This window comes from Thamnophis sirtalis, unplaced genomic scaffold (genome assembly GCF_051295495.1).
Source record: "Thamnophis sirtalis isolate CommonGarterSnake01/CBP01778 unplaced genomic scaffold, rThaSir2_p1.2 scaffold_3, whole genome shotgun sequence".
In the NCBI taxonomy this organism is placed as follows: domain Eukaryota; kingdom Metazoa; phylum Chordata; class Lepidosauria; order Squamata; family Natricidae; genus Thamnophis; species Thamnophis sirtalis.
The window spans coordinates 11,760,103-11,787,626 of record NW_028261383.1 but is presented as its reverse complement, the minus strand read 5'-3'; the positions used below and the strand labels follow the sequence as shown (position 1 = coordinate 11,787,626).

Below are 27,524 nucleotides of genomic sequence, written 5' to 3'. Positions count from 1 at the left end.
TGTTCCTGGACTAGGTCTGGTCTCAAGAATCACTATCTCCCGTCAATTCAGAAACTAAGAAAAATGAGTAGTCCTTTTGGCAATTCTAAGGAATGGCATGTGTTTGGGGAAAATATTTAATATATCTAGCTGATATTGGGAGAAATCATAGACAATCCAATATTCTGTCTTTATTTTTTTAATTTTGAACTCACTTGAGATATTCTTGCCAGTTGATTTCATATTGGAGAATTGTTTCCGTATACTGGTAATAAATGAACCTGGTTTAAAAAAAAAAAAGAACTGAATGGATATAACTTTTTTTACAAAATGCACTCAAATGCTGTTTTGTTCACTTTGGTCCCATCTTTTGTAGAATCATCCTCCCCCAGCACTCCTTCCTTCCCGCTTCCCAAAACAAGACCTTATGAAAGGCTGATTGTTAAGGACAGCTGGCACTTAGTTTCATTTATTGCAGCTTTTCTATCTCTATCAAGAGCTTTGCCTCTTGATCCAGGCTGGGGAAAAAATCAATGAATGAAACTGTTGATCAATGGGGACCAACTTTTGCCACCATCTGCATATCTTTCAGCTCATTATTTTTACTGTGATTTATTGTGAAGCGCCCAGAGAGGTTTGGCTATTGGGCAGCTTAGAAATTCTCATGAATAAATCCATAGCTACACGAATATGTACAAACCTCCTTCGATGCAGCCATGCAGCTTAAGCTCAGTGTGAGTTCCGAGTTTTTTCATCGAGAGTCTCCAACCTTCGATACAGTAGCCATGGTCTTGGCAGTCCTTGTGGTTGCACCTGATCCTAGGAGTTACTTCAGCCACTGGGCGATCTGCAAAAAAGACAACTCTGCATTCAGTCCCACAAGCCCTGGTCCTCTCACACTTGGACCACTGTAATTCACTCTACATTTGAAGACTGTCCATAAGCTTCAGCTGGTACAGAACACAGGCAGCTCTTGGGCAGCTCTTGGGGCCCCTAAGTAGAGGTGGGTTCCTACCGGTTCAGTCCGGTTCTGCTGAATAGGTAGTAAAAATCTGGCATACTTTTCCCAACTGGTAGTAATGGCAGCCTGGTCACACCCCTGAACCGGTTCCCCATTCACCACTCACTTGGCCCACCGCGCCCAGTCTCTGCTCTGTAGCTTGCCTAGATAAGCACTGCATCCCTGATCTGTCTGCCAGGTAAGCCAGCGAGTCACGGCTTAGCTAGCTGCCCGTGCCCCCTTCCCCGCAGCTCTGCCATGCAGCATGCTCCCCTGCCTTCCATGCACCCTTACTGGCATTTTCGTGACCAGCTTGCGATGGCAGGCAAATAGAAGGTTGTGTGGAAGGCAGGATATATGGCGGGACTGCTGGGAAGGGAGCAAGCAGCCTACTCCCTTCCCCGTGGCCTTGCCATGCTTCCCTGACTTCCATGTGGCCTCACCGGCAGTCCCCCATGCCCGCTTGTCTTCTGAGGTTGGTGTCCAGCCCGGCTTGGCCAGTGGGTGGGCAAGCGTCCCTTGGTGGAAACACAGATGCTGTGCTGGGGCTGAGAGGGGTGGTGGCAGTGATGCTGCAGGAGGGCATCCGGGGCTGCTGCACATGCACCTGCTTCGTTTCTTCAAAGACAGAGCCCCCCTGCTGCAGGGCAATCCAAAGAGGGGAGGGGATGCTGCAGAAAAGGCTGCTTTCCACCCGGGCTGTGTGCCTCTTGTGCCGGCTCTTTGGGGCTTCAGGCTCCAAAGCAGCCCACTGGCTTCCCACCCAACCAATTACCTCCTGCCAATTACCTCCCTGCGACCAATTAGATCTCACTGATTGGGCCTCCTCCGTATTCCATCGGCCAGCCAATGCCGGCTGGCAACTACAAGGAGGAGGGCCTTCTCAGTAGTAGCCCCGACCCTTTGGAACGAACTCCCCGTGGAGATTCGTACCCTCACCAACGTCCAGGCCTTCCGCACAGCCCTTAAGAACTGGCTAGCCCGTCAGGCCTGGGGACAAGGATAGTTGCCCCTCCCGAATGATGAATGTATGTTGCTTATTATTTTTATTATATATGTCTATGTCATTGTTGTATTTCCCCTCCCTGATTTTATGTGATCCGCCCTGAGTCCCCTCAGGGAAAAGGGCGGCCTACAAATGTTAATAAAATCTCAAATCTCAAACCACCTGCCTGCTCCTTGGCCATGCCACTGCTTACTGCCAGTGAAGAAGCAGAGCAAGAGGTGGAAGCCACTGGGAGTGGGGGTGGGGGCAGCCGCTCATGTCGGGAGTGGGCTGCAGCCAAGTCTCCTCCCCGCCGAGTGCTGGACTCCACAGGCCAAGTTCCCAGAATAGTGCCAATGATTGGACGGGCCAATCTGCAAAGAGAGCAGGAAGGTGGCTGTTTTGGAGCTGGGATCCCCGCAAAGCCGGTACGAGAGGCATATGGGCCGTGGGGGAAGGCAGTCTTTTCTGCACCATCCCCATCCCCTCTTTGAATCACCTGCAGTGGGGGGGGGGGCTCTGCCTTTGCAGAAATGGGACTGGCACATGTGCAGCATCTTCTGGATGTCTGCTTGCCTTCCCAGAGGACTTTCTTCCTTCTCCCTCTGCCAAAAGAAAGAACATCCCACCATCCTGCTGGTCCTGCAGGGCGGAGTTCTGGGATGGTGGGATATTCTTTCTTTCAGCAGCAGGACAAGGAAGAAAGTACTCCAGGAGGTCAGGGGGTGGACATGTGCAGCAGGCCTGGGACATTTGCCTGGTGCCTGCCCTCCTACAGCCCTTTCTTCCTCCTCCCATTGCCGAAAGAAAGAATACTCTGCTGTCCCAGAACTGCACTGCCTTGGGGAGTTCTCCTGCATGGATGTGGCCGGTGGCAGCAGCGCCAATACCAGCAACAGAGCGCACCCTGCCTTCAGAGGCCCATTTACCTAGCCGAATCAACCGCCTCAGCACCAACAGACAGTGGGATCATCTTTCTTTCGGTGACGGAAGAAGGAAGAAAGTGCTCCAGGAGGGCAGGTGGTGCACATGAGCATCCATCCCAGGACATCTGCCTGGTGCCTCTCTCAAAGAGAACAAAGCAGGTGCCTCCCATCCCCTAAAGTGGCCCATGTTACACTGCAGTTTCGTGAACTGCACTGGTTTTCAATTTGCTTCTGAGTTCAATCCAATGTGCTGGCTATCACCTTTAAAGGAACACTTTTCTGCCTCCTTCTCCATCCGGCTCAGTTTTATTTTAACTGCATTTTTAAATTTAAGACTTTTATTTATTATTTTCCTGGGTTTTTTGCTGTTCCTTGGCTGTTTCTCAGCAGGCGAGATCTAAGCACCCTAAGGGCCGGATTCGGCCCGCAGGCCTTGAGTGTGACACTAGTGATCTAAGGGATCACACCAGGGGTGACATCCAGCAGGTTCTGACAGGTTCTGGAGAACCGGTAGTGGAAATTTTGAGTAGTTCGGAGAACTGGCAAATGCCACCTCTGACTGGCCCCAGAGTGGGGAGGGAATGGGGATTTTGCAGTATCCTTCCCTTGCCATGCCCACCAAGCCATGCCCATCAAGCCATGCCCACCAAGCCACACCACGCCCAAAAGCTATGCCATGCCCAATAAGCCATGTCCACAGAACCGGTAGGGGAAAAAAATGCAAAGTCCATAGCTACACGAATATGTACAAACCTCCTTTTATGCAGCCACGCAGCTTAAGCTCAGTGCGAGTCTGATTTTGGATATCTTCCCAATATTTTCTCTTGGTGGCAAAGTTCTCTTTGGAACAGAAACCATAGTCTTGGCAGTCCTTGTGGTTGCACTGGATCTTTGGAGTTACTTCAGCCACTGGGCGATCTGCAAAAAAGACAACTCTGCATTCAGTCCCACAAGCCCTGGTCCTCTCATACTTGGACCACTGCAATGCACTCTACATTTGAAGACTGTCCATAAGCTTCAGCTGGTACAGAACACAGGCAGTTCTTGGGGCCCCTAAGTAGAGGTGGGTTCCTACCGGTTCAGTCCAGTTCTGCTGAATAGGTAGTAAAAATCTGGCATACCTTTCCCAACTGGTAGTAATGGCAGCCTGGTCACACCTCTGAACCAGTTCCCCAGTCACCACTCGCTTGCCCCGCCCTGCCCAGTCTCTGATCTGCAGCTTGCCTAGTTAAGCACTGCATCCCTGATCTGTCTGCCAGGTAAGCCAGCAAGTCGCAGCTTAGCTAGCTGGCCCTGCCCCCTTCCCCGCAGCCCTGCCATGCAACATGCTCCCCTGCCTTCCATGCAGCCTTCCTGGCATTTTCGTGATGAGCTTGCGATGGCAGGCAAGTAGAAGGTAGCGTGGAAGGCAGGGAAGCATGGCAGGACTGCTGGGAAGTGAGCAAGCAGCCTACTCCCTTCCCCGTGGCCTTGCCATGCTTCCCTGATTTCCATGTGGCTCACCGGCGGTCCCCCATGCCCGCTTGTCTTCTGAGGTTGGTGTCCAGCCCGGCTTGGCCAGAGGGTGGGCAAGCGGCCCTTGGTGGAAACACGGAGGCTGTGCTGGGGGGCTGAGAGGGGTGGTCGCAGTGATGCTGTGGGAGGGCATCCAGGGCTGAAGCACATGCACCCATTTCGTTTCTTCAAAGACAGAGCCCCCCTGCTGCAGGGCAATCCAAAGAGGGGAGGGGATGCTGCAGAAAAGGCTGTCTTCCACCGGCGCTGCGTGCCTCTCGTGCTGGCTCTCTGGGGCTTCAGGCTCCAAAGCAGCCCACTGGCTTCCCACCTAACCACCTGCCTGCTCCTTGGCCATGCCGCTGCTTACTGCCAGTGAAGAAGCAGAGCAAGAGGTGGAAGCCACTGGGAGTGGGTGGTGGGGGGCACCCGCTCATGTTGGGAGTGGGCTGCAGCCAAGTCTCCTCCCTGCCGAGTGCTGGACTCCACAGGTCAAGTTCCCAGAGTAGTGCCAATGATTGGATGGGCCAATCTGCAAAGAGAGCAGGCAGGTGGCTGTTTTGGAGCCTGGAGCCCCTCAGAGCCGGTACGAGAGGCATGTGGGCCCTCAGCAGGGACGTGCAGTCACTAGAGGCAAGGGAGGCAGAGCCTCACCACTCTCCTCAGGAAAAGAAAAGAAATTTAAATATTTTTTTTAAATAATTAAAGCCAAGATAGTTGCTACCAGATTCCAGCTCACAGTGGCTTGGTGTCTGCTTAGTGTTAACCAAAGCAGGAGGCGAGAGAACTCGGGGCCTCTTTTCCATAAGGAATTTTTCGCCTTCTAAAAGTTAATAAAGAGTTAAAAGGCAAAGAAGTTCAGATGGAAAAGAGGCACTAATTCTCCCGCCTCCTGATCTGCAAGCAGCCAATCATGTCTTCTTGAGAATGCTTACGTTGGGCGGGGCGTGCTTCAGAGGAGAGAGGAGTGGGAGAGAACGAGGAGGCTCGCTCTTCACCCCTCCCCAACCTTCCCAGGGTCCAGATTCCCTTCGCTGCAAGCCTTGCTGTCTCTTGCATCCCAAAGGTGTGTGGGTGTGGGAGCTTTGGTGGCCCCAATTCTTCTCTGGGGGGTGGGGGGTGTCTCCTGGGGCTGCTGGCTAGATAGACTCCCGAGGAGCGACTCCTTCCCTCCTAGTCCCCCTGTGGGTGGCTGGAAATGTCCGGGCATTTCAGCCAGCCACAAAACGCTTAGCCGGGGGTTTCTGGCTGGCGGCCGAGGGACAAGCTAAAGTGCCGGCATGCACTTTAAAGTGCCAGCGCGCCTGTCCGCCATAGAGTGGGCTTGTTCTCTACTTTAAGGGGGCTTTGCATGGGAAGCGGGGGCTCTCCTTGGCTTTCCTCCCTCTCCTCAGCTGTAGCTGGGGTGAGGGGGGTGGATGGCGCGTGCACGTGCAATATTCCGGTCGCTGGGGGGTGGAGGCAAAATGTCACAAGGAAAATCCTGGTGCGTGAGGGAACGGCTTGGTCCTGCCTAGATTGGAGGGTGGGGGGAGGAGAATATAGAGGTCCTGCCCTATTGCCTCACCGGCCGTGAACTTCACCGCAAATGGGGAGGCCCAAATATTGTGATGCATAGGATGCCTTTATATGCAACCGCCTACAATTCAGCGTTAGTATTGCCCCTGGACTGTTCTAAAGTGTCATGGAATGACATTTGCAGGGGATACCAAGAGATGTCCCCTATTTTGACGACATATTGATATCCGCCGCAAATAAGGAACAACTAATTAAAAGAGTTAGAACTGTTTTGATCAGAATCAGTGAAAAGGGCCTCTGTTTAAAAAAGAAAAAGTGCCAAATTGTGCTGTTGTTAATGAAGCCTGAGTCTGACTCATCCGTTCCTATGATCTAACACTGAGACGAGGGGAGGTGATGAAATTTTACTTTTAATTGGGAAGGGGGCAACCAGCATCAAGTTAGAGCCGGTTTTCCACCAGGAATATGCCAATTTGATATGTCAATAGAAATATTGTTTGAGGAACCTGTCTGCCTGAGAGTTCTTATTGAACAGGTTTTATTACTTGCAGCCCTGACACCTGGCCATGTAAACATTGATGAGCAACAGGTTTTCAAACACTAAAAGTACAAAAACTTCACCTTCTGAGACTTCCGGGGATTGGGATCCTGGACTGTCCATAGGCTGGCTGATCGGTCTCACTCCAGACTCTGTTGCTTCTGCTTCAGCCGGTGTCTGTAAAGAAAGTGAAAATGAAGGAAGTCAGCATTCCAGTTCATATAAGTGATGGGTGTTTTCTGTCCTCCTATCACCACAATCTTAACAGTCCCCCCAATGCTCCTCCAAGCCCCATTTACTTTTCCCCATTCCAATTTTTCCTGGACAGAACCCTGCTCCTCTTTCCTCACCCCACTCCTGTTCCTTCCCTGTCTCCCACTCCTCCCTCTGAGCTGGTGGGTCAGCAGGACTGAGCTGGGCTGGATCTTCCTTGCAGAACAGTTGACCAGAGGGTCCCCAGCAGAAGGGACTCAGCCCCAGAGAAACTCCGGAATCCCATAATTCCTCCATGGCTGTCTTGGGGTTCAATTTCCCACCCCAACAACATTCATGGTCTTGAGTTTCGTGTGTATTCCAAGTCTAGAGTTTTGTGTTGAGACTCCAGCAATAATCAGACTCACCTCTACAGTTCCTTGGGATTGGAGAGGTGTCTGTGATTGAATCTCACCACCTGTACCATAAACAAGGAAGAAAGCAGCCATTTCAGAAAAAATATAATCAGATTTCACTTGTGGGGATATATTTTTCCTAAATCGCCACCACTGGCCTGAGAGATGACAAAAAAGGGAGGACATCTCATTTGTGGCTTAGGTAAAGAGCTTTTGCCTGACCGGGAGAAGGATTTATGTTGAAGACCTTGAAAGGCCCAGATGATACAATTGTCTGGATTTTAACTCAGCATCTGGAAAATAGCAAGAGCACCCGGACATATATACTGCTTCACAGTGCTCTACAGCCCTCTCTGAGCAGTTTACAGAGTCAGCCTATTTCCTCCAACAATCTTGGTCCTAATTTTACCGACCTCGGAATTGGGCTGTATGTTGATTGGACCATGTGACTGAGACTGGGGGGAAGTGATGAAGTTTTACTTTTAATTGGGAAGAGGGGAACCAGTGTCAAGTTAGATCTGGTTTTCCACCAGGAATATGCCAATTTGATATGTCCTACTAAAAATATTGTTTGAGGAACCTGTCTGCCTCAGAGTTCTTATTGAACAGATTTTATTACTTGCAGCCCTGACACCTGGCCATGTAAACGTTGAGGGGCAACAGGTTTTCAAAAACTAAAGGTACAAACACTTCACCTTCTGAGACTTCCGTGCATTGGAATGGGGATCCTGGGCTGTCCATAGTCTTGCTGATTGTTCTCGCTCCAGACTCTGTTGCTCCTGCTTCAGCCGACGTCTGTAAAGATACCCCCAACTCTCCTGCCGACGATTGACACCTTGCAACCCTCTGGTACTTCTGTTTTTGTGTGGACAATTTTGACATAGTGGCTTTGATTGCATTCTGAGGCCCCCATGACTCATAGGATGCTTCGTGCTGCAAAGAGAGAAAATGAAGGAAGTCAGCATCCCAGTTCATATAAGTGATGGGTGTTTTCCATCCTCTTATCACAACAATCTTAACAGTCCCCCGAATGCTCTTCCAAGCCCCATTTCTTTCTCCCCCCTCCAATTCTTCCTGGACAGAACCCTGCTCTCCCTTTCCTCACCCCACTCCTGTTCCTTCCCTGTCTCCCACTCCTCCCTCTCAGCTGGTGGGCCAGCAGGACTGAGCTGGGCTGGATCTTCCTTGCAGAGCAGTTGACCAGAGGGTCCCCAGCAGAAAGGATTCAGCCCCAGAGAAGCTCCGGAAGCCCATAATTCCTCCATGGCTATCTTGGGGATCAATTTCCCACCCCAACAACCTTCATGGTCTTGAGTTTCTGGTGTATTCCAAGTCCAGAGTTTTGTGTTGAGACTCCAACAATAATCAGACTCACCTCTAGAGTTCCTTGGGGTTGGAGAATTGTCTGTGATTGAATCTCCCCTTTTGTACCATCAACAAGGGGGGGAGTAGCTGTTTCAGGAAAAATATAATCAGATTTCACTTGCTGGGATATATTTTTCCTAAATCTCCACCACAGGCCTGATAGATGACAAAAAAGAGGGGACATCTCATTTATTGCTTAGGTAAAGAGCTTTTGCCTGACCTGGAGAAGAATTTATGTTTAAGACCTTGAAAGGCTCAGATGATACAATTGTCTGGATTTTAACTCAGCATCTTGAAAATAGCACTCAGACGTATATACCACTTCACAGTGTTCTACAGCCCTCTCTGAGCAGTTTACAGAGTCATTTTATGACTCTTTTATGACCTCAGAAGGCTGGAAGGCTGAGTCAACCTTGAGCCTGGTGAGAATTGAAGTGCCAAATTTCAGTCAGCCAAAGTAGCCTGCAGTACTGCGTTCTAATCATTACACTACCTCGGCTCTTGCAGAGAAGAAGGAGGGAGAAAGGAATATGTGTTATCCCATTATCTTTATGATGGCTGAAGGGCAAAAATGTTGTTTGAGAAGGTGTGCTGGATTAGAAGAAAATGAAAATTTAAATCGGGATGCTCTGTGCACAGTCACTCATGCCCTTGTCCCTTTTCGCCTGGACTACTGTAATGCTCTCTACATGGGGTTGCCCTTGAAGAGCACCCGGAAACTTCAACTGGTCCAGAATGCGGCTGCGCGGGTTATCATGGGGGCACCTAGGTGCTCCCATGTTACACCCCTTTTAGGCGGCCTGCACTGGTTGCTGGTTGTCTTCCAGGTACGATTCAAGGTACAAATTATGACCTTTTAAGCGCTCCATGGCTTAGGCCTAGGGTACCTGCGAGACCACCTACTGTCGCTGGTAGCCTCCCATCGTCCAGTGAGATCCCACAGAGTTGGTCTCCTCAGGGTACCGTCGGCCAGACAGTGTTGGCTCGGGATCCCCATGGGGAGAGCCTTCTCCGTGGGAGCGCCTTCCCTCTGGAATGAGCTGCCCCCGGAGCTTTGTATAATCCCCGACCTCCGGTCCTTCCGACGCGCCCTAAAAAGTTGGCTTTTCCTGCAAGCAAGCCTGGCCTGAAAAAAACAAAATAACTTATTGACCACTGTTAATTTTAATTTTAATTTTTCTTTAAAAAAATGTATTGTCAATTTTAATTGGGTTTGGGATATTCCATTTAATTTTTTTTAACTTTTGTATTATGTGTTTCTTTTAATTGTTGTACACTGCCCCGAGTCCTTGGGAGAAGGGCGGCATATAAATCTAATAAATCTCAAATCTCAATCTCAAAATCAAAATTAAAACGCCCCAGGTTCCTCTTAGAGATCTCTTGTCTGTTCTAGGGGTGAACATTCTGGAATTACAGGAAATTGAAAAATGGCTGCATAGTTTCTTCTTCCTTTGTGACTCCCATTGAAAATGTTGTTGGTGCGTCAGGGGCTTATGGTGGCTCAGTCTATGACAACCTGCCTCTCCCAACTCACTGTGGGGCAACTCACTACAGCCAACTTGCCATGGAACAACTTGCAACAGGATGTTAAACTAATATCAAAGAAATGCTGCACAAACATCTATGTTACATGTACTGATAACCCCATTAATTTTAGATCTGTATCAATTAATTCTCTGTCCCCACTGTTCAGTTTAAAAGTTTGTCCAGAAAATCTGTGAATTTAATGCCAAGTAACTCAGTCCCTTTCTTGGATGGTGCAAACCATCTCTTTTGTACAGTTTTTCATTGGACCAACTGCAGGCATGATGACTAATCAAATCAAAGCCTTCTCTTTTACACCACCCGCTTGGCCACACATTAAATTCTGTTACACGCTGGCCCTTCCCTTTTTGTTCCTTATATAATGGTAAAACCTCTGAAAAGATAAGCCTACAACCTATACTACTAAGTTCATAGTCCAAGTTCTGGAAATCATTCTGCTGAGAAAGTACAGATGGGAGAGATCATTTGTGCCAAGATGTATAATAGCATCAACATCACAGTCCTTACTGGCATTCCTGACTATTTAAGAATATGCCTCTTGTCTCTGCTGGCAGTAGCACCTGGCAGACACCTCACCTCTTTCAAAACCTCCATATCCTTTCCTAAATTTACATCCTTTACCATTGAATCACCAACCAGAAGGTGACTTCTCTTTTTGGATACCTTGCTCTTCTTGTGTGACTGATGTGTAATATCTGTTTCACACTTTCCCCTTTCAAAAGTAAGTTCTTCATCTTGGACCACGATCCCCTGCTTATTTGAGTTATCATCATCACAGCTATCTTGACCTGTCACTTTAATGTCCCTATTAAGGTCAGCAACGGCACTGTATCTGTTATGCTGGGACAGAGCGAAAGCTTTGTGTTTGTGGTCCACAGCTCTCACCCTGCCAGATCCCACGGTTATCCATCCTGCCCTTCTCTGGCAGGATCTTTGTGATAGAGGGGGCTGATAGCATGGCAGCTCAATAGAGTGGAATGGCTGAATTGGGCACCTAACCTCTGCTTGGAGAGCACAGATTTGAGATTCTAGATAGGTGATCTGTCCATGTAGACTAGTAACTTCTTTACAAAGGGGACAATATCCAAATTTGAAAAGATTACTGCGAAAGACAGCTGCAAAACAAGGATTGCATGAACTAAGCCAGTCATTTTGAAATCAACTCAAATCAAATCACAATATCAAGCACACTAACTCTGAATGTATTATTGCTGTTTTTGCTTTACAGTTATATGATTTGCGCACCATTAGGCATGTGGGCTGCTACCTTTGTCCTCTGTACTCCCTCTCAGTATCCCTCACTCACAGCCAGCAGCTCCTCCCACCAGCCCCCCCCCCTGGAATTTAAAAACTGGGAACTTACATATCAGGAAGAGAATCAAGATCATGGCAATCACAATTCCCGAGGAAATCCACCATATTCTAGCTAAACAAGGACAAGAAACATGGTTCCAATTAGACAGATGCTGAGTTCCCTGAAGTGGAGATGCTGAGCAACAGAAGCATTTCCCAACCTACACTGGCCTCCAGGAAGTGCCCCCACCTACAGCCCCTCCCCTCCAGGCTCTAGATGGCAGAGGGAATGGCCTTGAAGGGCAGAAGGAAGAGCCATCACCAAGACTGATTAGATGAGGGTGGCTTCAGCCTGGGCCAAGAAATCAGATTAAGGAAAAATTACAAACCCTTCTTAGTTCCCCTGAAGAGAAATGTTCAGATTGCAAGATTCTGTAAATTTCATTTTATAATATAGATAGTCCTCGGTTTAGAATCAAATTTGAGCACAACTTTTCTGATGCCGAGTCAGTTGTTAAGTGAATTTTCCTCCATTTTATGATCTTTCTTGCCACAGTTGTTAAATGAATCACTGCAGTTGTTAAGGCAGTGACATGGTTATTAAGTGAATCTGACTTCCCCGTTGATTTTGGTTGCCAGAAGGTCACAAAAGGGGATCAGGTGACCCTGTAACTGTCATAAATATGAGTCAGTTGCCAAGTGTCTGAATTTTGATCACGTGACCATGGGGATGCTGCAAGGGCTGTAACTATGAAACGGGTCACAAGCCACTTTTTAAAGTGCCATTGTAACTGGGAACGGTCACTAAACAAACTATGGTGAGTTGAGGACTTCCTGCAAAAGAAGCACCATGAGATTGGTTTCTTCTGCCAGTCTGTCTTGTTGGATTGACAAAAGATCAGTGGAAAAAGTCATTGAATAACATGGGATAACTTCTTAAGACCAGATAATTCTATCAGGAAGGAAAACTCTTTCAGTTTCATAGCCTCATATCTTTCCAGATTTCCAGATCATCTCATCTCTCCCATTGCTAAATGCAGGAATATATATCTTAGCTCCAGGGGTGGGTTGCTAATCCTGTTCCAACTGGTTTGGTTGGAACGGGGCCGGTGGCATCTTCATGTACGCGCGCAGTTCACACATGCGTCTTAGCCCCTGCGCAATGCTCCAGCTGCTCACGGAGACTTGCGCCGGCACTGTATGTGCCATCCAGCTGCTCGCGGAGAATCGCACAGGTGCTGTATGTGTCATGCGCCTGCGTGGAAGCGCAGAAGCCTTCAAAGACCGGTAAGGAGCGCGGGCGGGCGGGCGGGCGGGCCCTTCGCCGTTCCCGTAAGTTACTTACTTCCGGGTTCTCCGACCAACCGGTTCGTGAACCAGTTAAAACCCACTCCTGCTTAGCTCTATCTGAACAGTTGAGATGACACTGATCCATGTCTTCATCATCCAACCTCTCACCTGTTTCCTCCTTCAAGGCCAAGACCAGGGGCTCCCGCAAGCCCTCGTGCTCCAGGTAACACCGCAAGTGGTCCCTCTCCTTGGGGTCGATCTCAATGCTTAGCAGGACATAATAGGTCCCATCTGAGTTGGGGGCCACGTTCTTATGGAGGGTCTCATTCTGGTAGGTATCTCCATCCCTCCTCCAGGTGGCCTGGATCTCCTTGGGGTAGAAGCCAAAGGCCTGGCAGATGAGGACCTCCAGGCTGTCATCCACCACCTTGTGAGTCACCTTCCCCACCGGAGGCTCTGCAGAAACAGCAACACCTGAGTTCCTGGGATTTCTAGAGTTTCTGGCAAGTTGATTTAAATATCAAGTCCTCATTTGGTCCCCTTCTCCCCCTTCTCCTTCTCCCCCTCTGAACCTCTGGTACCCACAAAGATGGGAACATTGAAGCTCTTCCTTTTTAAAAAAAACAAATACATAGGATTCAGGGTAAAGTTGTCAAACTGATCAACATAAACCCTAATTTGGGAATTGATTCAGCCCCCCCCCCCATTGAATTTGCTCAAGTTCCACAAACGAATCAGGAACTGATCTTTTTCTTCTGACCCAAAGTTGGTTCCTTTTGCTTTCTAAGATTTTCTCACTGCAATTGGACTGCATCTTATTTTCCCACTCAGTTTCTTTGTGTCAGCATCCGCTTTGCCTCTGCTTTGCTACTGCTTCAGCTGCCATTGAAATGGGGGGGGGCATGGTATTTGGGAGGGGAATCATTGTTATGCTGGAGGAAGATTCTAGATTTTGAACTGACCACCTTACTGCGCATGTGGAGGAGAAGTGTTTCCCGCCAAGGCCAACGGTCCAGCATTCCATCCTGGTGATGCCTTTTGATGTTATCTCACACCTGACATTTGGGAGAATTATGATTGGACTGTGCACGGGATGCCAAGGGGAGGGGAAGGAATTATACAATATATTATTAGCTTTCGTGCCTAAATAACCAGACTTAGCTTAGCTTCGCTTCTATTCATTTATAATTAGTAAAAGTACACTTGATTTCAACAAATGGAGTCCTGTGGTTTTCTTTCCTGATTTTTGAATGAAGAAGGGATGACAATTTGTCTTTCAAGTCCTTATTTTGGGGGCATTGAAGATTATTTTCCTTCTGTAATATGATGGGAGATTTCTCCTGAATCTCTGCAATGTGTGTCTTGGCTATGTAGGGTAGAAATAACATGTGGAGGGGGAGCCTACAGAAACATGCTCAGTGGAGACCGTCTTTTGCCACTCACCAATCCTCTGCAGAACCTTCTTCTGGAAGGACAGGTGTCTCTGCAGACACTCAATGCAGGTCTTCTCCAGGAAGATTTTGTTTCCATGGGACCACCTTGGGTCCTCCTCCCACTTCTCCTTCATCTTCTCGGCCAGGGGCTGAGCTGTCACCCATCTAAGGGTCTCCTTGTCGAAGCTGATGAAGTCCATCCCATCATAGCCATAATGCAAAAATCCTCTTTTGTTCCCATCTCCCCTGAGCTCACAGCCCAAATTCACCTGCCAGGTGTGACGCCCTGAAAGAAATCCAGAAAGAATGGATGTGAATGAAAAGGGTCCAGGATTCCTCTCCTAAGACACAATTTTATTCTACCTCCCATCCCTCCCAGGGAGAGAAACCTGATTTCCCCTTCCCCTCTTTATCCCACAAGGAGAAATATCTTTTACTTCAGTTAATTTGCAATTTTTCCAATTTTAATAGATTTGTATGCCGCCCAATCCCGAAGGACTCCGGGCGGCTTACATAAAAACAGTTTAAAAGTATTTTTTAAAAAGTTTAAAATACAAAACAGAAACAAGTTAAAAGAAGGATACAACATACACTCGATCTTTTTTTCCCCCTTTTAAATGTGTTTTATTTTCCATTTCATTTTCGTACAGTCACATATATACTGTGCATAACTGGGGCCATATACCATTAAACAATAAACACAGCCATTCCTCTTGTCGACAATACCCCCCAAAATAGAAACCCAATGTACCTCTTTGACCCTCCATACACCCTTTCTTTCGCCCCCCTCCAACTTCCCTTCTTCCCTCCATCATTCCCCTCTACCCTACTTCCCCTCCCCCTCTACCACTTATCTCTCCCGATACGCTCCCTCCCTTCCTCCTCCCCCTCCCTCCAGTCCTCTCTCCCACCCTCGCTACCCCTCTTTCTTCTATCCCTCTACTCCTCCCTTCGGTGTATTTCTACAATCTATTAATATATTCAGCTTCTCCTATTTTTACAGTGAAATTAAAGAGCAACAGTATACAAGTGCCGTCACGTTACTTTAAAATCTAGCACATACTATATATACCCCCTCCCCCCTCCCCCTAACACCCCACCTCCCTTCCCCTCCCGACTTCCCAGAACCCATAAACGGTATAGATTTTTAACAAACACAGTCTAAAATATATTGAGACAAAGGAAATTAAAAAAAGAGAAGTTAATAACATCTCTGCATTGAACTCAGCTTCTTCCTGTTACACTAACTTTGAGCAGTTTAGATTATTCCTAATCTTAAGCATAGGCTATCTGTAATTTTTTAGTCCCATATTTGTTTTGTATATAGTCAATCCATTTTTTCCAGTCTCGTTTATATCGCTCATTTGAATGGTCTTTAAGATATGCCGATATTTTAGCCATCTCGGCTAGGTTTGTGACTTTCAATGTCCATTCTTGAGTTGTAGGCAAGTCTTCCTTCTTCCAATATTGTGCCACCAACAGTCTTGCTGCCGTTATTAGGTGCAGAACCAAATTAGTCTCTAGCGCTGTAAAGTCAGTACATATACTTAGTAAAAATAACTGAGGAGTAAACTTTATCCTTCTTTTAAAGATATTTTGCATAATCCACCACATTTTTATCCAAAATGCCTTAACCTTTTGACAAGTCCACCATATATGAAAATATGTAGCATCAAGAGAACCACATCTCCAACATTTAGGCTGTACATTCGGATACATAGAAGTCAGCTTTCTAGGAGCTAAGTGCCATCTATAAAACATTTTATAAAAATTTTCTCTCAGGTTTTGTGCTTGTGTGAATTTCACATTTCTTACCCATATTCTTTCCCTTGTGCCCAACATTATTCGTTCTTCAATATTTTGAGCCCACTTTATCATACAATCTTTAACTAATTCTGTTTCCGAATCCATCTGAATTAGTACATTATATATCCTCTTTATATGCATTAAACTTTGATCTCTTATTTGTTTAAACAAATTATCTTCAACTTGGATGAAACCAGTTTTTTGGTCTATTTTCCACCTGGCCATACTGGAACCATGTTTGATTTTAGTTGTAGCACCCCGCTTTCTAAAGTAAGAAGTTGTCTGTAGGTGGTTCTATCCTGTTTTTGTGCTATATTCATATTTTCAATTGCATGTCTAGGAATTGCCCACATGGGTAACTTATCATTTAGTTTATATTGATATTTTTTCCAAACCCACAGTAAAGCATTTCTTAAGATATGACTTTTAAAATTCTTATCCAATTTTTTGTTGAATAACAAGTAAGCATGCCAACCATATACCAGATCGTGTCCCTCGATATTCAGTATTCTATCGTTGGTTAAATGGGTCCAATCGCTAATTGCGGATAGCGCCACTGCATTATAGTATAATTTTAGGTTAGGTAATTTCAAGCCTCCTCTCTCTTGCATTATTTTCATCTTTACCCTCGGCTTCTTTCCGGCCCATACAAATTTGTTGATACCCTTCTGCCATTCTAAAAGATTCGCATCTTTTTAAAGTATAGGTAACATTTGAAAAAGAAATAAAAAATTTGGTAAGATGTTCATTTTCACTGCCGCTATCCTACCCAGCAAAGATAAGTACAATTTCTCCCATTTTTTCATCTCTATCTGTATACTCCACCATAGTGGTTCATAATTGTACTTATATAATTTCCCGTTTGAGGCTAAAATATTAACCCCAAGATATTTGACTTTTTTGACTACCTCACATCCTAGCATCCCTCCTAGTTCTTTCTTTTGTTTAGTATTCATATTAATAGCTAATATTTTTGTTTTTCCTAAATTTATTTTAAACCAGACACTTGACCATATTGATTAATCGTATTCATTAAAACCATACTAGATTCCTGCGGTTGTTCCAATATTATGACCAAATCATCCGCAAAAGCGCGGACTCTGTATTCTTGCTGCCTAATCTTGATCCCTTTTAGACCATCCAAGCCCCGTATTTTATTCAACAATATTTCCAAAGTTATAATGAACAATAGTGGGGACAAAGGACAGCCCTGTCTTGTACCTTTTCCGATTTGAAAAGGATCTGTTAAATGTCCGTTGACTATGATTTGGGCTGTTTGCTGTTGGTATATTGCTTTAATTGATCGTAAAAAGCTATCTTCTATCTGCATTTTTTGCAATATCTTCAACAGAAATTGCCAGTTAACTCGATCAAAGGCCTTCTCAGCATCCAGAAATATAAACACAGCAGGAATTTGGTTATTCTTTCCCAAATATTCTAATGCATTAATAATTAGTCTGACATTACTCTTCATCTGTCTCCCCTGTATAAAACCTGTTTGGTCGGTATGTATCAATTGTTGCATAACCACCATTAACCTATTTGCTAGTATTTTAGTAAAAATTTTATAATCTACATTAACTAATGAGATAGGCCTGTAATTTTTTGGTTGGGTAGTACCTTGATCTTCTTTGGGTATCAAAGATATAAACGCTGTCTTCCAAGATGGGGGCACTTTACCTTCCGTTTGAATCATACTAAATAGTTCTCTAAGAGGTTCTACCATTTCTAACTGTAAATTTTTGTAGTAAACCGCTGTCAAGCCATCTGTGCCTTGCGCTTTCCCTAACTTTAGTTGCTTAATTACCTGCAAGATTTCCCCTGAGGTTATTGGTTGGTTCAACTTTTGCCTGTACTCTTCTCTAACGAGGGGTATTTTCTCTTTATCTAAGTATTTGTCTATATCTAAACCCTTAATTTTATCCCCTTTATACAATTCTGTAAAAAATTCCCGGAATGCCTTTTGAATCTCCTCCTGTTGAAACACCTCCTTCCCTCTATAAATCAATCTGGTTACATTTCGAGTTTTCGTTTTTTTCCTAATCTGATAATCTAACCATCTGCCCGGTTTATTTGCGTTACAAAAAGTATTGTGTTTTGCATATAATAAACTAGTGGCTACCTGATCAGAGATCAACATATCAAATTGGGATTTTAATATAGTAATTGCTTCCTTAACCTTTGTATCGTCTGGATTCAATGTTAACTCAACTCTTTCCCTTTAATTTCCTCTTCCAATTCTTTTTGTTTCAGCCCTTGTTTATGTCTATGTATTTTGTTTATATTCATCAGTACTCCTCTCATATACGCTTTGCTTGCATCCCATACAAATTCCATAGGTGTACCCTTATTCATATTCAGAACAAAGTATTCAGATAACAATTTTTTTCAATCATTAATGTACTTCTCATATCTAAATAAGTTTTCATTCAGGCTCCAAGACCTTCTTGCCTGCACTGCCCTTCCCAGTTCCATCCAAACTGGGTTATGATCCAAAAGGACCCTCACCGCAATCTTTGTCTTCTTCACCCTAGAAAGTAAATCATTAGTGATTAGTATAAAATCAATCCTTGAAAAGGATTGATGTCTATCAGAAAAGAAGGTGAAATCATATTCCTCTGCGTTTCTTTCTCGCCAAATATCTCTCAATTCAAAGTCATCCATCATGTCAAAAAAAAGGTTTGGGTAGCTTAGCTCACATTTTAGTATTAGGGCGAGAGGTCTTCTTATCTCTTTTAGTGTCAATCACGCCGTTCCAGTCACCCAATAGTATACAAGACTTATAGTCCCACTGTACTAATTTAGCGTGAAGATTTCTATAGAATCCGTCTTGCTGTTGATTAGGAGCATAAATTCCCAAAAGTAATGTCTTTTTCCCTTCTAAGACTAGGTCTAGCGCGATATATCTTCCAAAGGGATCTGCTTCAATTAGTTCAGTCTTAATGTCTTTTCTTAAGTATACAACTATACCATTTTTCTTTTCCATAGCAGAGGTCACAAAATGTTGACCAAGTTTGGGGTTAAACAAATATTTTTGATCGGTTGATTTGATATGAGTTTCTTGTAGATAAATTATATCATTCTTGAACTGTTTAAGATAGTGAAATATTTTCTTTCTCTTCTGTGGAGAGTTCAGTCCATTGACATTCCATGTCAAAATCTTAGTTGTCATCTTTGGTTGCCTGAAGCTTTTTTAGAGCCTCCTGCATGGCCTGTTTAACCTTTGGCCTAGCTCCTCCCATGTCTTCTGAGCTTGTTGCTGTAACTCCTTGATCAATGGCCGGTGATTGTTGAGGTTGTTGCATTGTAGCTTGTTTTTCCATTCGTCTGGTGGTCATACGGCTAGGTCTTTGTTCCATGGCAGCTTGCCCTTCCGGGAGGGGACGATGGTGCGTCTTGTCTGGTAGTTGTGTAGTTTGCCATCTATCTTGTCCTTCTTGTGGTCTTTCTCCAGGTCCAGATGGTGCAGGGTGTCCCACCTTCAAAATATTGTGACAGAAATCTCGAGCTTTCCATACAGAGTTGAGACGATATCTTTGCTTGTCAAGTGTAATTATAATTCCAAATGGCATATCCCATCTATACTGTATCTCATGGTTTCTGAGTTCTTCCACAAGAAAAGCATAATCTCTCCTGGCTCTTAGCATTTGAGGTGGTATTTCTTTCAAGACAATCAAATCCTGGCCGCCGATTTGAAGCCTGGTGTTATAGGACTCTTGTAATATCATGTTTCTGAACTCTCTTGTGGCGAAGTATATAACTACATCTCAGGGGAGTTGCTTTTGTTTTGCCACCCATGAATTAACGCCATAAATTTTATCGATCTGCCAGTCAAAGTTGGACCCCGGTCGTCCCACCAGACGGTCAAAAGCCTCTGAAAAAATCTGTTTCAAGTTCTCCTGTTTATCCTCACGCAACCCCCTGACTCTTAATGCGAACTCCATCTGTCTGTACTGTATCATAATAATCTGTTTTTCAGCGTTTTCAACTTTTTGTTGCACCACCTCAGTTTTGGATGTCAAGTTGGTATTAGCTTCATTAAGAACCTCTAAGTTATCTTCAATTCCAGAAACATGTTCTGTCAGTATGGTTACCAATCCCAGCATATCATCATTTATTTTGGCAATCCTAGTATCAAGTTTATCATATAAGTCCGCCTTAAACTCTTTTAATTCGTCCTTTATCTCCTTAATATCCTCTCTGAATTCTTTGAAGGTTTCCAAAAAAAGTTCTTTCGTTAGCACATCTCCAGTAGGGGGCAACTTTGTGCCAGGTATCGGGGATGTGCTTCTAGGAGGAAGTTTCCCCCCAGGGATTAATTTTGATGCCATTATAAGTCTTATCTATGGGCAATTAATCAAGCTCTACTGGCTCACTGTGCAGCTTACGGGGAAAAAAGGGGGTATTAAGTCACCCCTTTGTTAGCTCTTTAGGATTTTTCAAAGGATTTCAAAAGAAAAAAGAAAAAGAAGAAAAAGCATTGTAATGAAGCAGCTCGGCATATTCAGTGCCGTCTTTGACTTCTCTGTATCAGAAATATATATTAACAAAGTTGATAAGAAGAAAGTCTTGTAAACTCTTCAGAAAAGTGAAACTAATTAATAAGAAACTGCTGGCTGGCTGTTCCTCCCTTTGAACTTTTATCACTGCTTTTGCAGAAGAATTAGGAATGTGGCATTGTTATGAAGCACGCACAATCGCCATTTTAGGAGCCAGTTTCTTTTAAGAAAAAAAAGAGCTAAGTACACGAAGGAAGCTGTTGTAAAAAATGAAGCTAGGATTTTTTTAAAAAAACAGATAAGGTTCTCAGATACAGACTCTGCTTGTATTAAATTCAGATAAATAGTTCAAATATTGTCCTAAGTGGAGGTATCTTACTTTGAGCCATGAAGAAGATGGCTAGGAATTTCCGGCATGGAGATAATGATTCAGCCTCAGCTGCCCCCCCTCTCTTCGCAGCCAAAAAGGCTACAAACTTCAAAGGAAAAGCTCTTGCCAGCTGGATCTTCTCTCCCCCTCTTCTTTGCCTGAAGAGTGAGGTACCTGCCAGATATCTAGGCAGATAACGCAACCAGAAACCCGGGGGCAGCTCTCTTAAGCTGCCGCCATCAGCAAGATCCCGCCCAGGAAGTCAACATACACTCGATCTTAATGGGGCTGAAGGTCAATCTAGATCAACAGCCCCAGGCCTGCCAGAACAGCAAGGTCTTAACAGACTTACGAAAGGCCAAGAGAGTGGGAAGGGTCCGGATCGTTCCAAAGGGCCGGGGCAGCTACAGAGAAGGCTCTCCCCCGAGGAGCCGCCAGATGACACTGCGTAGTCGACGGTACTCGGAGAAGGCCTGCCCTGTGTGATCTTATTGGGTGCTGGAAGGTATGTTGCAGGAGGCGGTCATGGAGATATCCAGGTCCTAGGCCATGTAGGGCTTTAAAGGTAATAACCAGCACCTTGAATCGTGTTCGGAGACCAATCGGGAGCCAGTGCAGCTCGCGGAGGATAGGTGTAACGTGGGTATACCTAGGTACACCGAATATTGCTCGCGCACCTGCATTCTGGACCAATTGTACTCTTCAAACACTCTTCAAGGGCACATTACTTCTACTGCTTCACTGAGTTGGCACAGGGCAGACAGATACAGCTGGGTATCGTCTGCATACTGGTGGTATTTAATCCCGTACCGCCGAATGATCTCACCCAGCGGTTTCATGTAGATGTTAAATAGGAGGGGGGACAGGACCGAGCCCTGTGGCACCCCGTATTCCAGGAGCCTAGGGCTCGACCTCTGTCCTCCAACCAACACCGACTGCAACCTGCCAGAGAGGTAAGAGGAGAACCACCATAAAACGGTGCCTCCCACTCCCACCTCTTCCAGCTGCCACAGAAGGATACCATGGTCGATGGTATCGAAGGCTGCTGAGAGGTCAAGAAGCACCAGGATAGAGGAATGCCCTCTATCCCTGGCTTGCCAGAGACATCGGTCAGTGCGACCAAAGCGGTTTTGGTGCAGTAACCAGGCCTGAAACCAGACTGAAAGGGATCTAGATAATCCGCTTCATCCAAGGTCCGCTGGAGTTGGGAGGCCACCACCTTCTCAACAACCTTCCCCAGGAATGGGAGGTTGGAGACTGGATGGTAGTTTTTAAGGACATCTGGGTCCAGAGCAGGCTTCTTAAGGAGCAGTCACACCACCGCTTCCTTCAAAGGTTGCGGGAAAGACCCCTCCTGAAGCGAGGTGTTTATGATCCTCTGGATCCAGCCTTGTGTCACCTCTCTGCTGGTTGAAATTAACCAGGAGGGACAAGGGTCCAGTAGACAGGTGGCGGTACTCATCGCTCCAAAGGCCTTGTCCACTTCCTCAGGAGTGGCAAGCTGGAACTCACTCCACAAAAGGTGATCAAGGCTCTCCCTCGGCATCTCTGCTGGCACTGTCCAAATGGAGTCCAGGTCCATCCGAATCTGAGTGACTTTGTCTGACAGAAACTGAACAAATTCCTCAGCTCTTCCCTGTAAGGGTTCACTCGCATCCCTCCCTTTCAGGCGTGGCACGACAAAACCGCGCTACGCAAAATAGCGGAGATTAAATCGCGTCACTAAAGTCGCGACGTCATCACCGCGCGTCATCACCGCGGGGACAACAGCGCGGTGACAGAAGGGCGTTCTACATGCTTCGTTCTTTGCCTCCAAAGGTAGCCCTCCTCCTCCAGCTGACAGCGGCAGCAGCAGCCTGCGGGAAGGGTCCAGCACAGCCACGGGGGACAGCAGGAAGCCCGCGGGGGGCCCGAGCAGGAGGACGCAGCAGCGGCGGCGGCTGAGGCTCTCCCGGGGCCGGCGAAGCGGGCTTGCCCGGCAGAGGCAGGCCGCCCTCTTCTTCCTCAACAACATCTCCTTGGATGGGCGGCCGCCGCCACCGGGCAACCTGCTTCGCCGGCCCCGGGAGAGCCTCAGCCGCCGCCCGCCCGCCCGCCCGCCCTGCCTCTTCCTCCGGGGGAGGCGCTGGCGGTGGAGGCCGCCCGTCCAAGGAGATGTTGTTGAGGAAGAAGAGGGCAGCCTGCCTCCGCCGGGCAAGCCCGCTTCGCCGGCCCGGGAGAGCCTCAGCCGCCGCCGCTGCCGCGTCCTCCTCCACTTCCTGCTGCCCCCTGCGGCTGAGCTGGACCCTTCCCACGGGCTGCTGTCAGCTGGAGGAGGAGGGCTACCTTTGGAGGCAAAGAACGAAGCATGTAGAACGCCCTTCTGTCACCGCGCTGTTATCGCGGCGGTAGGGTCGTTTTTTTCTTAGCGCTTCAGACGCTGCGGATTTTCCTCCGCACTTATGTCGGCGCGGATAAGGACATCGCGGTTTTGTGGTGGAACCCCTTTCAGGAGGGAGTGAGTTATCCTAAACAGGGCAGCCGGGCGAGATTCTGTGGATGCAATAAGGGCAGAAAAATGGGCGCATTTTGCCGCCCGTATCGCCACTAAATAAGACCTAATAAATGTTCTTAGTAGTGTTCGGTCAGATTCGGAGTTACTAGCCCTCCAGCGTTGCTCTAGGTGTCTCTTCTGGTGCTTTATCTCCTGGAGTTCCTAGGTAAACCAAGGCACTCTCCTGGATCCACTGCCGTGGAGAGGCTGCAAAGGCGCAATCCGATCTAGAGCCCCGGCCGCTGCGGTATTCCAGGAAGCGACCAAGAACTCAGTCAAATTGTGGGGAAGGGAGTCAGGTATCTCCCCAAGCTCTGTCTGAAATCCCAAAGGGTCCATCAGGCGCCTGGGGCGGAACCATTTAATCGGCTCCACCTCCCTGCAGTGGGGGAGTAGCTTCCAGAAATCAAGCCTCAGCAGGAAGTGATCTGTCCATGACAAGGGGCGAGATCTCAATCCCCTTTAATTCCAGATCACGTCTCCACTGCCCCAAGAGAAACACAAGGTCGAGCGTGTGGCCCACCACATGAGTCGGACCCTGAATTTCTTGGGTCAAGTCCATGGTTGCCATGGAAGCCATGATCTCCTGGGCCCCATCGGAGCGTTCGCTGAGAGATGGCAGGTTGAAATCCCCCAGTACTATTAGTCTGGGGAACTCAACCGCCAGTCTGGCTACTGACTCTAGGAGCGCAGGCAGGGCTGTTGTGACACAGCTGGGAGGTAGATATGTCAGCAACAAGCCCACTTGACCCACTAGGTCCAACCTCACAAGGAGGGACTCACATCCAATGTTCTCTGGAGCAGGGATCCTGCGAGGAACTAATGATTCCCGGATTATAACTGCAACTCCTCCACCTTCAATGGTGTCGTGGCTGGTGGAGCACCTGAAACCTTTCTGGGCAAATTTCTGAGACGGGGACTCCTCCCTCGTGGCCCAGCCAGGTTTCAGTAATACATGCCAGGTCTGCCCCCTCGTTCAATAGTAAGTCCTGGATGAAGGGAGCTTTATGAACCACAGACCTGGCATTTAGCAGCAGCAGCCTGAGACCAGGGCCCTGATTTCCCATGTCACCTGGTTCGCGAGTTGAGCTATCAGGGCCGGAACGAGGGATCGCTGTGACGTAGCGAACCCTCCTTCCCCGGTAATGGCTAGTCCTGAAGCTCCCGTTGTACCTGCCCCTCCCAGTCGTGACCATAATGCTCCGGCCCACCCCCAGGCCTGTAGACCCCCCTCTGTCTCTCAAGGCCCCCACTCTACTCGGCAGGCCATTCAAATCATACACTCTGGGATGAGAGACGGATCCGGGCCCCATCCACTTCTCCTTCTGCACTCAGTGGAGGGGGCTCCAGGCCGCGCTCTCAATCCCCTCATACGTACCAACCAAGCATTCTCCACCAACATAACCCACTATAGTTTAAAAAGATACAGTTTAAAAAGATTCAGCAATACAATAAAAATAATTACACTAATTTAAAAGAAGGTGGGTTCATTCACTCACAGGCAAACAAATACACTCTACATACAAAAGAAAAAGAAGGGGGGAGTTGCGCAGATATTAATTTGGTGTTAAAGTTGTGCAAGTAAGGTTATTAGTTCGTGGGGTGGGGACACAAAGGTCAGGTCGATGGCAAGGGGATGCAGAGGAAATAGTTCGTCTTCTCTTCTCTCCCAGTGTGGTAAAGGGAGGCAGAGGTCTAGGTGGTTGAGATGGTGTCTCTAAAGTAGTGATAGGTGGTAGCGGGAAAACAGGATCGTATGTCTGGGAATCCAGGAGTCCAAACTGCAAAGTCCAAAGTTCATAAGCACTCCAACGTTCATAAGCAGGGAGAGCCAGGTGGTAGAAGTAATAGGGCGGAGAGCCACAAAAAGGGCAAAAAAGAGGCCACAACGTGGAAAAAGTCCGATCGAATGTGGTGGGGGTGGGGCACCCGAAGGGTTTGTAACGATAATAAAAAAGATTGACTGTCCACCTCCGTCCAGCGCCGCACAACACAGCAGCCCCACCCCGTGGAGACAGACGACGAGCCAATACAGCTCTGAAGGCGCCAAGGCTTCCAGGGCTCTCCCAATCACAAAGAACAGAGGCAAAGGCCGCTCGGACTGCCGCAAGCCAAGATACGATGAAGACAAGGGAGGGGGGGCTGGGAGGGCTGTGGCGGCGGCAGCAGAGCCAGCCGCCTGATCCCATTTGGCGCCATCTGGACTGGCCACCGGCCACCCTCTTGTTGGCAGGATAGTGTCAGGGGTTTTCCCGAATTTCTCCCGAGTTGCCAAGTCCGAAAGTAAGGCCAAAGGCGCTGGCGATATTAGAAGCCGCCGGGCGCCACCATCTTCGCCCCCAAGACAAGAGGAACCACCAGCAACTACACAGGCTGGCGACCAGCCAGAGAGAGCAACCACCCAGTTGATCATCTCGCCAGGTCCCCCAGGTCATACTCTACCATTCGACCCTTTTTTCGTGGGGCTCACGGATAGAGGCCATGGTGTTTTCCGACGTTCTTTTCGTCTATCCTGCCAGAGCAAAGAAGCTCCTGGCCATTTACAAACTCGCACATGGGCTAGGTGCCTAGAAAATCTTGAGAGTTACTGTTAACCCTGTTTGAGCCATGGTAGCGCAGTGGTTAGAGTGCAGTACTGCAGGCTACTTCTGCTGCCTGCCGGATGACTGCAATTTGGCAGATTGAATCTCAACAGGCTATAGGTTGATTCAGCCATCCATCCTTCTGAGGTCCGTAAAATGAGGACCCAGATTGTTGGGGACAAGATGCTGACTCTCTAAACTGCTTAGAGAGGGCTGTAAAGCAATGTGAAGCGATATATACATTTAAGTGCTGCTATTACTATTGAGGTCAGGCCATGAAGGATATTTAAGTGAGAGAGATAATTGGGGGTGGGATTTGGGGGTCTTCTTTCCTTTTCAGGAGTCATTGCTGTCCCTGGCTCTGCTTAGAGCCGAGGTGGCGCAGTGGTTAGAGTGCAGTACTGCAAGCCACTTCAGCTGACTGCTAACTGCAGTTCGGCGGTTCAAATCTCACCGGCTCAAGGTTGACTCAGCTTTCAATCCTTCCGAAGTGGGTAAAATGGGGACCCAGACTGTGGGGGCGATATGCTGACTCTGTAAACTGCTTAGAGAGGGCTGAAAGCCCTATGAAGCAGTATATAAGTCAAACTGCTATTGCTATTGCTATTGCTTACCTCCAGCATGGTGGTCCAGTTTTGATAACTTGTCCAGGTCATCCCTGAAGACCCACTCAGGGGCCAGAAACCTCTCCTTCTCCGCCTCCTCCACCCAGGGCACCAGAGGCTCCATCTTCCTGGTGAGGCTGTCAAAGCGGATGATGGGCTGGTCATCCAAGTAGCCCCTAATGAAGAACTGGTTCTGCTCCTGGCTGTGCTCTGAGAGTCGGCGGTAGAAGTAGGACAGGGAGTGTGAAGGAGAGGCTGGAGAGGGAAGAGGGAGAAGAGCAGAATTGTGGGGTCTGTACTACAACACCACCCCCTTCAAGAGTTTATTAGAGGGGAATGTCAAGCAGTATCAAGATGTACAGAAATCTAAGTGCTATTGCTATTATCAGAAACAGCCCCTCCCCAACAGGTTCTCTAAACTGGAACAAATGAGCTGCGGATCTTTCCAGTGAGGGCAAAGCTTGATGATAAGGGTGGAGCTGGATGGTGAGGATTCCGCCCATGCAGGAGAAGGAAGGACCAGGAGAAAGACGGCAGGGCTGAAGTCTAAAAACTTCTCTTTTCACTTCTACTCTCTGTTCTCCCAGAAATAAAAATGGGGGCTGATTACAAATCCGTTACTAAAGTTTTTTTAAACCAGGATCGCTGAATCGCGAGAGAAGGATTTTTCCTTCTGGGAAAGGCATTTGGGACTGAGTGGGGAGGATGGGGCAGAATAAGACCCAGCTCAGGACATGAGATCACCTCCCCGTCTGTTTCCTTTCCTCCTCCCTGTCGCAAACTCACCACAAAAAGTCCCAAGCACGAAGGACCCCAGCACAATTTCCAAGAGCAAGAGGGGCGCCCGGTGCAGCAGCATCGCTCTCCAACCAGGTGCCCCCGTGCACCTCCAACCAAAGACGCTGTCTGTTAAGTCACTTAGGTGCTGCCCCCGTTCGGGTCCCGTCCGGATCCGCAAAAAACTCCAACTCTGCCAAAATTCTCCGGGTCCGCGAAGAAGAGAGAAAAAAATGCTGGTCCTTTATTATCTTCCGGGGGTCCTGGAGGGAGGGATCCCAGGGAGAGGTTGTCGAGAACCAGGCAATGGTAGAGCTCAAACGTCCTGGTCACCCCGGTTGTGTGAACGATGCCCTCCTCGCTCATTCTTCTTCTGAG

General features: G+C 47.4%; 1 protein-coding gene across 1 annotated transcript; it reads right to left on the bottom strand.

Annotated features, from left to right (window-relative positions):
- Positions 1 to 54: 54 nt before the first annotated feature.
- Positions 55 to 27,524, bottom strand: LOC148047182 (uncharacterized). Its single transcript, XM_087707990.1, has 12 exons — positions 27,156 to 27,524; positions 26,379 to 26,624; positions 13,985 to 14,260; positions 12,710 to 12,997; positions 11,322 to 11,384; positions 8,424 to 8,569; positions 7,744 to 7,981; positions 7,061 to 7,110; positions 6,524 to 6,617; positions 3,644 to 3,808; positions 680 to 826; positions 55 to 260 (listed from the first exon to the last, which is right to left on the bottom strand). The coding sequence occupies exons 1-12, from the start codon at positions 27,226 to 27,228 to the stop codon at positions 55 to 57; spliced, it is 1,992 nt and encodes a 663-aa protein (XP_087564116.1). The 5' UTR covers positions 27,229 to 27,524.